This window comes from Corvus kubaryi, unplaced genomic scaffold, assembly GCF_017639235.1.
Source record: "Corvus kubaryi isolate FWS band 111438036 unplaced genomic scaffold, C.kubaryi_AGA036_p1.0 136, whole genome shotgun sequence".
NCBI lineage: Eukaryota > Metazoa > Chordata > Aves > Passeriformes > Corvidae > Corvus > Corvus kubaryi.
In genome coordinates, this window is record NW_024580670.1 from 2,468,460 (window position 1) to 2,480,684 (window position 12,225).

The 12,225-nt window shown below is 43.7% G+C and overlaps 1 protein-coding gene across 4 annotated transcripts in view; it reads right to left on the reverse strand.

Annotated features, from left to right (window-relative positions):
* CNTN6 (contactin 6) overlaps nucleotides 1–12,225 on the reverse strand; it is a 125,317-nt gene that overhangs the window by 31,285 nt on the left and 81,807 nt on the right. For all 4 annotated transcript variants that reach the window (XM_042013675.1, XM_042013673.1, XM_042013663.1 and 1 more), the window contains 4 exons: nucleotides 8,880–9,064; nucleotides 6,558–6,694; nucleotides 2,652–2,781; nucleotides 1,539–1,689 (listed from right to left, as the gene is read on the reverse strand). In XM_042013675.1, the coding sequence (XP_041869609.1) occupies nucleotides 1,539–1,689; nucleotides 2,652–2,781; nucleotides 6,558–6,694; nucleotides 8,880–9,064 (603 nt within the window). The remainder of the gene's footprint in view (nucleotides 1–1,538; nucleotides 1,690–2,651; nucleotides 2,782–6,557; nucleotides 6,695–8,879; nucleotides 9,065–12,225) is intronic.

Genomic DNA, 12,225 nt, shown 5'->3' on the forward strand with positions numbered 1-12,225 from the left:
CTGTAAATCCTGCTCCTGCTGTTTGCTCCTGCCCAGCAGCAGGAGCCTTCTGGGATGCTCAGGAATTATTGTTAGTAAATTAAAACAGCAGCACAAGTAAATACTGGACAGAGCATGTAAATATTTTTTTAATCAGTAAATCAGGTGGGGAATAGCAGAGTAGTGGAACCTCAAGATCCAGGCTTAGCTCAGCCTCTGGAATAGGCCACACAATCAAAATACAATCGGAAGACAAATAAAGATTTGATTAAACACTGGTTAGAGAAGTATTTTTCATAGTGAGTGGTAAAAATGGAAATAAAATTGCCACTACTAAAGGTGGGGAAAGTCGTTGGGAAGCTCTTTATGGCCATGGGATTGATTGCTCACCCAAATGTTTCTGTTCCATTGCCAGCACCTATGTAAAATTCTCAGATCTGCACCTTCTTTCATAAATACTCCCGTGATTTTTCTCTATCGTATATTCCTGCAGCATGGCATAGGGAAATAGTTATTTTATCAGAGTTTGGGATAATGTTTTAGAGAATTTTCTTCATTTGAAGTCTGATGTGACCCAGAGTAACCTCCTCGAGCAACTGGTCCTGTGTGCAAAATCTGGTGTTCAGTTGCCAGAGCTTTAAGAATTACTGATTATAGATTTCCAAGGCTGACAACAGAATGTGACAAAAGAGGGTTGCTGTTATACTCGTGAACTGAAAGAGATGCTGAGAAGGACTCCCAGACATTCCCAGCACTTCTTAAAGACACTGCTGCCCATTTCATCCATCTGTCTCCATTTGTGTATGGAAATATCCTCAGGGCTCTATGTTGCATATAATATCCATCATTTCTGCCAGTAAGACTCTTTGATAATATTTCACCATTTAATTGCCATTAGTGAGGAATCACAGGATTATGGCATAGCCTGAGCTGCAAGGGACCCACAGGAATCATGGAATCCAACCCCCTGGGCATTGTCCACCCCAACAATCCCATCCTGTGCCTGAGAGCATTGAAATATAGCAACGGAGATGGTTCCTGGCAGGTCAGAAATAAGGAATTAGTCCTCACCAAACCCCCCAGCACCCACACCAGTTGGTGTGGGCATGTCCCAGGTGCTGGGCCAGCAGCTAAATCCTGCCTAAACAGGAGCGACAGGGCGGGGAGGCTGATTGTGCCCGGGGTTATTGTACAACCTGTACAGCTGTAGAGCAATTATGCCTCAGCCTGGGGGCACATCCTGCTTCCCTGAGCCTCCAGGGCTGTGTCCTCGTGAAGCTGATTCCCTCCAGCTCCGTGGCTTGCCATGAATTAAGTGCTGATGAGCACAAACATATGGATCACACATTTACCCGCGTGGGCTCGCTCGGGCTCTGTGCTCATCCCGCTTTGCACCCCCAGAACTCCACGGCCGCTCTAAAGACAAAGAGGCCTCTGGCATCCAAGTTTTCCATCAATGAGCTGCCCAAAGCAAACCTGAGCCAGCTGTGTTTCAATGAGCTTTAAATGATACTAAAACAGAGAAATCACATGGCCCAGTCGCCGCTTGCTGCCCGTACCTTTTGTTCTGGCGCAGAACCTCCGAGCCCTTTCTCCAGGAAACAGCAGCTCTGGGAGAAGCGCTGGGTTTACACCCGATTGTAACTTCCCCTCCAACTTGAACAACAGACAGCTTCTTCACGGGATTTCTGGAAAAATCAGGGGCTGCAGCTAAAAGGAGAGAAGGAAGAAGAGACATTACTAAACTTGCCAAAGTCTTCTCTCGATGAATTTAATAATTGCTTGGGTTTTGAGATTTCTGCAAAAGTAAATCTAAATCTAACATTAAAAATGTATCTAAGTACCAAAAAATTCTAATTCTGTTTCCAAGGCTCTCTATCTAGAACTGTGTGCTCTGACAAACTTTCCTGAGGAAATCTGGAGACTGGGAGAACTGGTCTATCCGTGATGGAAGACAAGATTCGCGAACAGGATAAACTTCACACTCCTGATCCAGCCACATATATTCATCTGCAGAGAGTATTCTGTCACAAGCACAGTTCTACTCTGGCTTTCTTTTCATAAACCTACTCTGGTTTCTGAAAATAGGTTTATTTTTCCAGCAGTTTATGTGAAAATTCAATCTTGGAGAAGGAGAAAACACAAGACATTGAGTGCTCCTAAAGTCTGTGTTTTACTGGGTTCACTGATATTTGGCTCTTGAGCAAACTTTACATTTTGAAATCTAGAACAGAATACTTTTATAATATACGAGCAAATTCCATTCATGTCCATCTCTGGTTATCATTAATGAGATTCCTTTTTCCATGTTATTTATGTCCATATTTGCCATATGCTCTTTGTTTACAGCTCAAACTATTTCCCCTGCTTTCTGAAATCACTTTGAAAACCTGCAGAATAACTATTAATAACTCAAACAAAGCAAGAAACAGCATTCATTAAACTGGTGTATATGAGATAATGAAAAAAGGCCACACATGGATTAGATTCTTCCTACGAACAAGCCATGAAATGAAACTAAAAAAACCACATTTCCATGTGGGTGAAAAGCAAAGAAATATCAGGTTTGAACTGCCAGGTGGGATTTCATCTCTTCTTCTCTTAAATTCAATTTATTTTCAACGAGTGTCCTTTTTACTGGGTTCTTGCTCATTTTAGTGACATTTACTCACCGATCACCCTCAGCTCAGCATTGGCATAAATTGCGTCATATTTATTTTCTGCCACGCACTGATAGAGGCCAGAGTCTGACAGATTCAGCATGGGGATGAGGAGAGTCCCATTTTCTATTTGAATTCTTTCCTGATAAGAGGAAAACAAGGAAAACATTGGCAGAGCTGATGAGTGAACAAAGAAAAGGTTTTTTAGCATCACACTGGCACACCTGATCACAATTCAGAAGCAGAAATGTTATTTTCTTGGGAGCAATGAGGATGGATACATCAGAAATAGGATGTGCACCTCACTGTGTGGTGGTGGTGGTTGTATTTTCAGCCCTCTGAGCTCTTCCAGCTTTTCAGGAAATCCAGGCACATGTCGCAGTAGTGGCTCTGGGCAGGTTTGTCCAGGTTTTCCAGGTGTTTCCCTGCACTACTGAGCTGGGAATCTGTGGTTATCCTTCACCATGAAGGTGGCACAGAAGGAGCTACCTGTAGGGATGCTCCACACTGGGAGCCTGGGGCATCTTCCACCTGGATCCTGAGAAGCAGCACCTCATCCCTGGCTGGTGAAACATCATTCCATCATCCCATCAGATAAATGTGATCAGAAAAGCTCCACAGGAGACAGAGGTGCTCCAATAACAGGAACCTTTCGAACAGCATCGCAGCAAGAGTTGCAGAAAAATGAGCCACTGGAAAAGCTCCACTGAAAGCCAACACTTAAATTCCAATTGGAAAGCCCCAGGCAGCTGCTCAGACACAGGGAGAGCATTCTCCTCCAGGCTTGGATTTCTACACTCACCAACTTTCTTCAGCTATCCTGCTGAAGCAGGGGAAGCTGCACAGTGGGTATATTTGGACCAGAGCTTGGAATCTGGTGTATTGAAAGAAGTTTTACTTGCTCTGTTTCAGGAAACAGAAAAAAGCCTTTTTCATGCTGCAATCGTAACTTAAAGCTAAATATCTCGTGATTTTACAATTACTACTCTCTGGAGACAATAATAGCTGCACTGCAAAGTGTAGCACTGAGGAGGAGAAAAAAAAGCATTCCTCAAAGATGAGTTTGGAAGATACCCACAGGGAATATAAATCCCGTCACCAAGTGCAAGCCTGAACAGCAGATACCACTGGTAGGATGCTGCTGCTCATTCAGTCTGGCTCTCCTGCCTCTGGAGCAGGAATTGAAGAGTTTGGAGCACATTGTTAGGGGATGCACTCCAGCGTTTGATGAACAGCCGCAAGTGTCTCAAATGTATTTGTGAAGTGCTAAACATCTTAAACATCTGTCATAAAATCCCAGAAAGGTTTGGGTTGGAGGGATCTTAAAGTTCATCCCATCCCACCCCTGCCATGGTCAGGGACACCTTCCACTGTCCCAGGCTGCTCCAAGCCCTGTCCAGCCTGGCCTTGGACACTGCCAGGGATCCAGGGGCAGCCACAGCTGCTCTGGGCACCCTGTGCCAGGGCCTCCCAACCTTCACAGGGAACAATTCCTTTCCAGTATCCCATCTAGCTCTGCCCCTGTCAGTTTGAAGCCATTCCCCTTGTCCTGTCACTCCAGGGCCTTGTAAATAGTCTCTCTCCATCTTTCTTTCGAGCACAGGAAGGCCACAATGAGGTCACCCCAGAGCTTCTCCTCTCCAGGCTGAACAATCCCAGCTCTCCCAGCCTTTCCTCCCTCTCCATCCCTCTGCTCATCCTGGTGCCTCCTCTGGGCTCTCTCCAGCAGCTCCAGGTTCTCCCTGTGCTGGGCCCCAGGGCTGGGGCAGCTCTGCAGGTGGGCTCTCACCTGAGCACAGGGGTGCAGGGGCAGAATCCCCCCTTTCCTGCTGGGATCAGCCCAGAACATGGGTGGTTCTGAGGGCTGTCACCCACAGCTGGGACACGTTTTCCAACACCCCAGCTTTTCTTTGGAGGTCTCCCAATCACAATGACCCAGCCCAAGCTTGTTTAGCTTGGAAACGTAATGAGAGCACAGCCTGGGGCTGCATGGCTGGTGTGTGGCAAACTAATTAACAACATTACTTAGCCACTGATAATTTTTTTCGAGGCTTTCACTACATATATCTTTTGCATACTTAGTCTTACCTCCAGGCTGTTTGCTATCCTCTCAATGCATTCTATTTTTACAAACATCCTTTGAATACAAAACCCCTCTCTGAAGTGAGGCTCGTGTTCCATACTTGTCCCAAATTCCCCACCGTTCTCTGCCAGCTCTTTTGAGCTGTCCAGACAAAGGGAAGAATAAAGCACGCCGTGTACACGAGCAGGAATAATGCTGGGATGACCAGCCAGGTGGTCAGGCAGAGAGGTTTGACAAAGAGGAGACAATCAGAATCGGCCCCAGGGTGAAAAGCATCTGGATGTTATTCTTCCTGGGAGAATTTCGACACGCAGGGTGCTGCGACAAACTGAATATTTTATTACATCTCCCTTGTACTTTCCCCTCCGAAGTGTCCATTCTGTCCATTGAGCAATAGCATCCAGCATTTTGTTGCCTGAAGAACTGCAGTTACAGCACACTGTAAGTGCTGTGAAAATGCTGGTTGAAAATGTGTCTGTCGAGCATTTCATTCCTCTTTATTGAAACGGTGCAAGTGGAGAGTGACAGACTTTAAATATTGCTGCCTTCAGAGTAAGAGAAACAAGATAATCTTGCTCAGAAAGAGGTGACAATGAGTGCAATGAGCAGGTTCAGAAAAACTGCAATCCAGATAAATTCTGGCTGTTTTGTCCAGATGCAGGTTGGGTCTGTTTAGGACTGATCCAGCAGAAAATTATAGGGAAGATTGGACCCCACTCCAACTTCTTTAAATAAATACAACTAAATCAAATAAATGCTGGTTCTGCAGCCCAGCAGGTGCTAATTTAGCCCATATGTTTTGGAAATTCTCCTGTATGTGCTCTTGCTAGACAGGAATGAATCACAGTATTATTTTTTTCCATCCAAGTGCAAATGCCTTGAGGATGAACCATCGTGTGCCCCAGAGAGGCTGGATGGAGGCTTGATTAAAAAATAATGGAAAAACTTGGCCTCAGCAGAATGCAAAGAGTCTCTTGTCATGCCTTCTCCATGAGGGTGCCAACAACTGGAGGCTGGAGGATGGATGTGCCAGAGCTTGGCAACCACAGGAATGCAGGGATTGTGCCTGGAAGCTGGGTTCTCAAAGACCTGGCTGGTGAAGGCTCTGCTCGTGGTTCTCAAGCGTTTAAGCTCCAAACTTCCCCTCTCCTCCCGCACTCCTACTTCCTTTTCCACTTGGTCATTCAAGTGACATTTTGCACTTATCCTTCTTTTCCTTATACCTTTCCATGGCTTTCCTCGGTCTATTCTCCGTCTGCAAAGCACAGAAATCATCCAGCTCAAAATCAGCTGATTTTCAGAGCTGACTGATTAATTAAGGTAAAAGATTAACTCAGCAGGAGAGCAGCCACTCTGCACGAGACCAAAGGCCCACCCAGCTACTGATTAAGAACAGAAACAGAAGAAAAGTGCAATTCAACGCTGATCATTTTGCAATTCCAGCTCTGGAATCCTCTTCCAGTCCTTTGGCATCCTACCAGTTCCCCAAACTGCAGATTATATCTACAAATGCTTTTGGTGTTTCTTTCACCAAATAGAACTCATATTTTTAAGCCCTTCTATACCTACAGCCATGTCTTGAAGCAATTAAATATTTCACATGAAGAAATCGGTGTTTCTCTCTCTCTAAACTGCAATTTCATACATTTCCAGTAAAGACAAAGGCCAAAAACTGAGGCTCTGTGTTGCAAAGAGTTTGCGGTATTATGTTTATTTTGATATATGAATCTTTACCTATTTTTTCTTGAAACTAATGTACTGTGAATTGAATTTTATGACTAAATCATGAAAAAAAAATATGAGTGAATAATCAAAGAAGACAACAGGAATCTTACCTCTGACACGAGGGGCTGGCCATTTTTTAACCAGCTGTAGGAAGGGCTTGGTTTTCCTCTTGCCTTACATTCCCAAAATAAACTGTCATAGAGAGACAGAAAGGCATTTTGGATTTTTTTATCCCATTCAGGGGGTGCTGAAAAGAATATGCAAAGCATTTTAAGCAAGAGAAAAGTGATTTTGCTTGAGGTATGCTGCCATTAATTAATGAACTGAGCAGGGCTAATTAATATCTGTTCAACACATTTTTATTATGCTGCAAGTGAATTCTGTACAACAATTTCCTGGCATTAAGCTTCAGGACAAGCTTGGGAAAATAACAGAAATCAAGTGGTTAGTGGGTAGGCAGTTTGGTTAAGATTTTATCCATTTTTATGGCCAAAATGTGCAGGAACAGTGATTTTAGGTGCCTGAAATTCAGGATATGCTTGATAAGCACCAGGACCCCTAATTTCTGCAAAGCCTTCCTCTAAAGAAATTCACTGAGGTGTAAAAGCAGAACTTGCAGGAATCACACAGGAGCTCTGTAGACAACTGAGACTCAAGGACTGAGCTGAGCAGGGATTCTCCTGGGGAAGGCTGACATTGAGAACAGTTGTCAGGACGGAGGTGAAGGTGAGACCTGGGGAGAATAAATAACACCTCATTCCATGGGCAGGGACACCTCCCACTGTCCCAGGCTGCTCCAAGCCCCAGTGTCCAGCCTGGCCTTGGGCACTGCCAGGGATCCAGGGGCAGCCACAGCTGCTCTGGGAACTCCATTCCAGGGCCTCCCCACCCTCACAGGGAAGAATTCCTTCCCAATATCCCATCCATCCCTGCCCTGTGGCAGTAGGAAGCCATTCCCTCTGTCCTGTCCCTCCATGCCTTATCCAAAGTCCTTACCCTCCAGTTCCCCTGGAGCCCCTTTAGGTGCTCTAAGATCCTATAAGGACGGAGTTCACCCTGCTTAAAAATGCTTCTAATTACATGTAATTTTTACTGCTCTCAGAGCCTGAAGCATGGGCTGGAGGGATCACACGCAAAGCAGTGTCCAGGAAAGAGTCCCTGCTTCTTGGAGACAACCTTCCTCCAGAGAAAAACCCCCAGAGAACAGAAAAGGAGCAAGAGGAAATCAATTACAGAGATAATTTACCAGCACACTACTAATATGGCAAAAAAACCTCCTGCCAAGGCTTCATGAGCGCTGTTTATACGTTTCACTATGAGCTGCTATTAATTAATGTACAAAGCACAGTTAATAAGCACATTGTTTTAGATTGAATTAACTGATCATAATTTTATAATTGCCTGTGCTGTTATCAATCACGTCCAGGTAATCTACTGAACTTAATTTTAATGCAACTGCTTGATTGACGTGGTGAAAAAAATTAGTGTGCAATGAGAGCAACAACTACCCCCTGAAAGCAAGGAAATAATGAAATATTTAAACTAGCAGCAGACTGTTCTTTTCCTGGCATATATCTTGATATTAGCCATGGCTGCAGGAGCCTGGTGGCTTATCAGCAAAGCCTGCATCTCTTCATTAGAAGAGATTTACTTAAATAAAAAAAAAGGAAAATACTTGCCAGAGTCTTCTCAACAGATGTTAACTGGAGGCTCAGTCTCGCTTGCTGTGATTTTTTTCCCCTCACTGTTATGTTTCCTTTTTTTCTTTTTGGCTTTCTCCTTTGAAAGATTTATGAGCTAGAGAAAAGATCTCTCCTCTTATTCCTGTCAAAATATGTTGCTTTCCCTGGGTGTTAACAATTGGACTACAGAGATGTAATTCACCCTGGCTATGAGGGACCATCCTCTGTGACCGGGACTGCAGGAAATTAATGTACATGGGAAGGGACAAGGAAAGGGAGAAGAGCTTCCCAGATTATTCTCCACTTTTAGCCAGGCTGGAAGGAGAGGGAGGAATGGATGAGTTCCCCCTGCTTTGTCCTCATCTGTTTGTGGGACAACAGAGCTCAGCTCAAAGAGGAGGTGAAATCACCTTCACTGCCATGAACTGAATCCTTCCCTGCTCTGCATCTGCTGCTGCACCCTGACTCCCTCGCTGCCTTTAATATTTCACAGAAATGTACTCCCTCTCTGCCTTGTATTAACCTTTCCAACTTCCCACATTTCCTATCCGAGCTTTGACGCAAAATATCTTCATTTGCTGAGGCTGTAATTCACTGAAGGTCACTGAGAGCCCCCAATCAGTTCTTAATCAGCTTAACCTGACCTGCACTTTCTACCTCCAGCAAGGGGCTAAGAGACTTCATCAGCAAAACACAACGGAACACCATCCTGTTCCACACTACAAATCAAAATTCAATTAATCTGCTTACCATAGACAAATAATTGACCTCTTGCAATGTTTATTCCTCGAGTGTTTCCTGCGATGCACTCGTAGGAGCCTTCGTCTTCCTGCTGAACGTTGGGGATTTCAAGAACTCCTCTGGCCCTGCTGTGTTGGATTTTCTTTGCCAAGGAGTTTCCATCAGACCTCTTCCAGCTAATACTTGGGACAGGACTAAAAAATTGTATTTATTAGAGAAAAAGAGAGAGCATTGGTTACAGCAGCGGAAAAAGAATGTAAAATCCTTTTTTGAGAGTAGCAATTTTTTAAAAAGAAATAATTTCTAAGCATGACATACAGAGGTTCATATAAGACTGAGATTTTATAACATGTCCAATTTATTCAGGGGCACAGGTCCAAAGTGGGATGAAATCCTCAGTCAATTCTATGATTTTTCCTTAGGCCAATTTGTATTTTCCCCTTAGTAACTCTTACTTGGGGCTCAAACCTGCTTTTAAACCCTGTGACACTGAAGGAACAACTTTGCAAGTCCAAAGAAACACCACAGAAGTCCTGAATTATTGACTGATTCTTCCAGTAAACAAATTCCCTCTAGCACTAAAGGTATTTTCACATGCCAAAATAGGAAATACTGGCCAAGATTTCAAAAGATCTAAAAATACCAATAAATCTAAATATAAAAACCGGGAGCCAAGGTAGAGGAGAAACTGAGAATTGAGTGAGGAAAGAACAAAATATTGAGGCTGGAAGGAGATAGGGACAAAAAGGAATATTTCTTTTTTCATGTTTCTGAAGTTTTCTATAATTTTCATTTATATTTGGATTAATGTATCCCATACAACAAAAAATAGTGAAGTGTGAAGGCAGCTATAAATACATCTTGGATTTCTGGTAATATCACAAACCATAGGATCCTCACTTTCATGATCTATTATGTCACCAAAACACTTTGAAATATTAATAGTCTTGGATTTCACAGTTGTTTGCTCTATCTGCAAACTGAACTAAGTTGCTTTTTCTAACAAATTCAGGTTTGAGCTTTTTACAGAGGCTTTGGCTAAATGCTGACTTCTTTTCCATTGGAAGCACCATCAACAGCAATTGAAAACACAACTTTCACGGAAATTAAAAGTCCTTGTTTCCAGTCTCCAAGGTCTCTGCCTGCAGTGCTGACTTACAAAGGATTTATTCCTTTTTAGCACAGACTGTAACTGCTCACACCTTAAATTATTTAAGTTTGAGTCCTTGTTGATTGAACAATGAAATCAAGTCACAAATACAGTTTGGATTAATTTCTTAATAATTCAGGAAGTTTGGGCCTGATTTCTGCATTTTGAGTCTGTGTAATGCGCTACAATTTTCCTCTAAGCAAGAAGAACCAGGATTTGGGAAAATGTGAGTTCTCTGAACAATTTCCTACAAACAGGAGTGCCTGGGATGTGTCAGATATTGGAAACCAGTGAAAGAGCTGCAAAGAACAACAGAGATTTTATTCTGCTTTTCCCCATTTTGGTTCCAGTTGTAAAAATTCCAGATCTTTCTGAACAATAGCCGCTGTCACCACCACCTTTATTAACTGTCCTCTACAATGAGACCAAAAGCTATTTCAGATGTTGTTTAATACCATTCCTTCCCAGGAAATTTATAAGGGTTTGCTTTTCCTGAGTGAATTGTTAAAAGGTGCTGTCTCCTCCAGAAATCTTGGCATAGAATCACAGGATCATTCAGGTTGGAAAAGACCTCCAAGATCATCAAGCCCAACCTTCCACCAACACCTCCATGCTCACTAAACCATATCAGGAGGTGCCACATCTACTTGTGCTTTGAAGCCTTCCAGGGCTGGTGACTCCACCGCTTCCCTGGGCAGCCCTTCCCAATGTTTATCCACTTTTCCAATGAACCATTTTTTCCTAAAATCCAATCCAAACCACTCCTGGTGCAGTTTGAAGCTGTTGTCCTGTTGCTGGTGGCCTGGGAGAAGAGCCCATCCCCACCCAGCTCAAGCTCCTTTCAGGCGTTTGGAGAGAGCAACGAGGCCTACCTCGAGTCTTCTCTCCTCCAGACTAATCCTGCACGACAGCATTCCTGCAGGATTTCTCCACAGCAAGGCAGTTTCAGTTCTTTAGGAAGCCAGCCACTTTGAGGTGTTTCAAAGGAGCACAGCTCCAGTGCAGACCGAGTCTGGCTCATGAGTGCCATGCTGCAGGCAGGAAAACAGCCAGGGGAGCTTCCCAGCCTGGTGTTGGATTGATCCACATGAAGGAGAGCACGGCTGGCTTTGCAAATCCTCCTGCATATTAAATACTGGGTGAGCAGCGACTGTGGAGCAGCAGCCTGCAGAATGCCAGGAGCATTGAACTACTTGCTTTAAAGGCATCTCTTCTGGATTTAATTTTATCTTTTTTTGATGTAACAAAGAGATTAAAGGGAACTAACAGCCGTATGGGAGAAGAAAACAATAATTAGATGCATTCTGCCACCTGAAAGAGCTTCATCTCCATACTTTTTATTGTCTCAGCCATTTGTTTTCTCTCAGCACCGACTATTCATGAATGAGGGATTTCTGTGCTGACACCAAGGCCAGAGGCAGTGCTTGGTGGGAAAAGGCCCCTTCTGTCAACTTGGCAAGTCAGCTTTGCCAAGGTTGGAGCTGAAGGCGCTCCCCCGTTCTCCTTCTCCACACCACAGACTAATAATGACATCCTTGGGGATGTTTCAAGGCAAGCTCTGCTCATTTTTGGCCAAACATGAGGCTGTTTCAAGCTCACTCCTGGTGTCAGCCGAGAGCTCACTCCTGGTGTCAGCCGAGCAGGACAGAGAAACCTTGGAGTCCATCAGCTTCGCTGTGTTTGAAGACAATAAATAGTTAACAGCGCTTTGTTCTCCTGCCAGGGAGCCTTGATTTTATCAGGAGGAGGAATTCCTTTGTCAGGACAGCAGCTCCACCTGAGCTGCATGTAAAAGAGCAGAAACTGGGAGGATCCATAGCTCAGCCAATTCCATGGGAAGGACCTTCCTAGAGAATATCTGCATTTCTTCATTGATACCTCATTTATAGAATTCCCAGCCCCTTCAGTCACTGTATTTTCCAGAAAACAGGGGTTTGGGTTGGTTTCACCTTTTTCTGCTGCTAGTTGACATCTTGATAACCAAATCTCTTAACAGTAACTCTCACTTGGGCCATGTGAGAGTTAAGTTTAACCTTTCAAGGTTAAAAAAAACCCAAAACCAGTTTGATTAAATTGGATTTTGGAACAAATCATCTATTTAGAAATTGATGTTTTAAGGAGTGTCCTTGAGGTGTAGGTAAATATATAGAAAACCTGGTCCAATAAATATGGCCTTGTGAATTTTTGTGGAATTATTTTGCATGT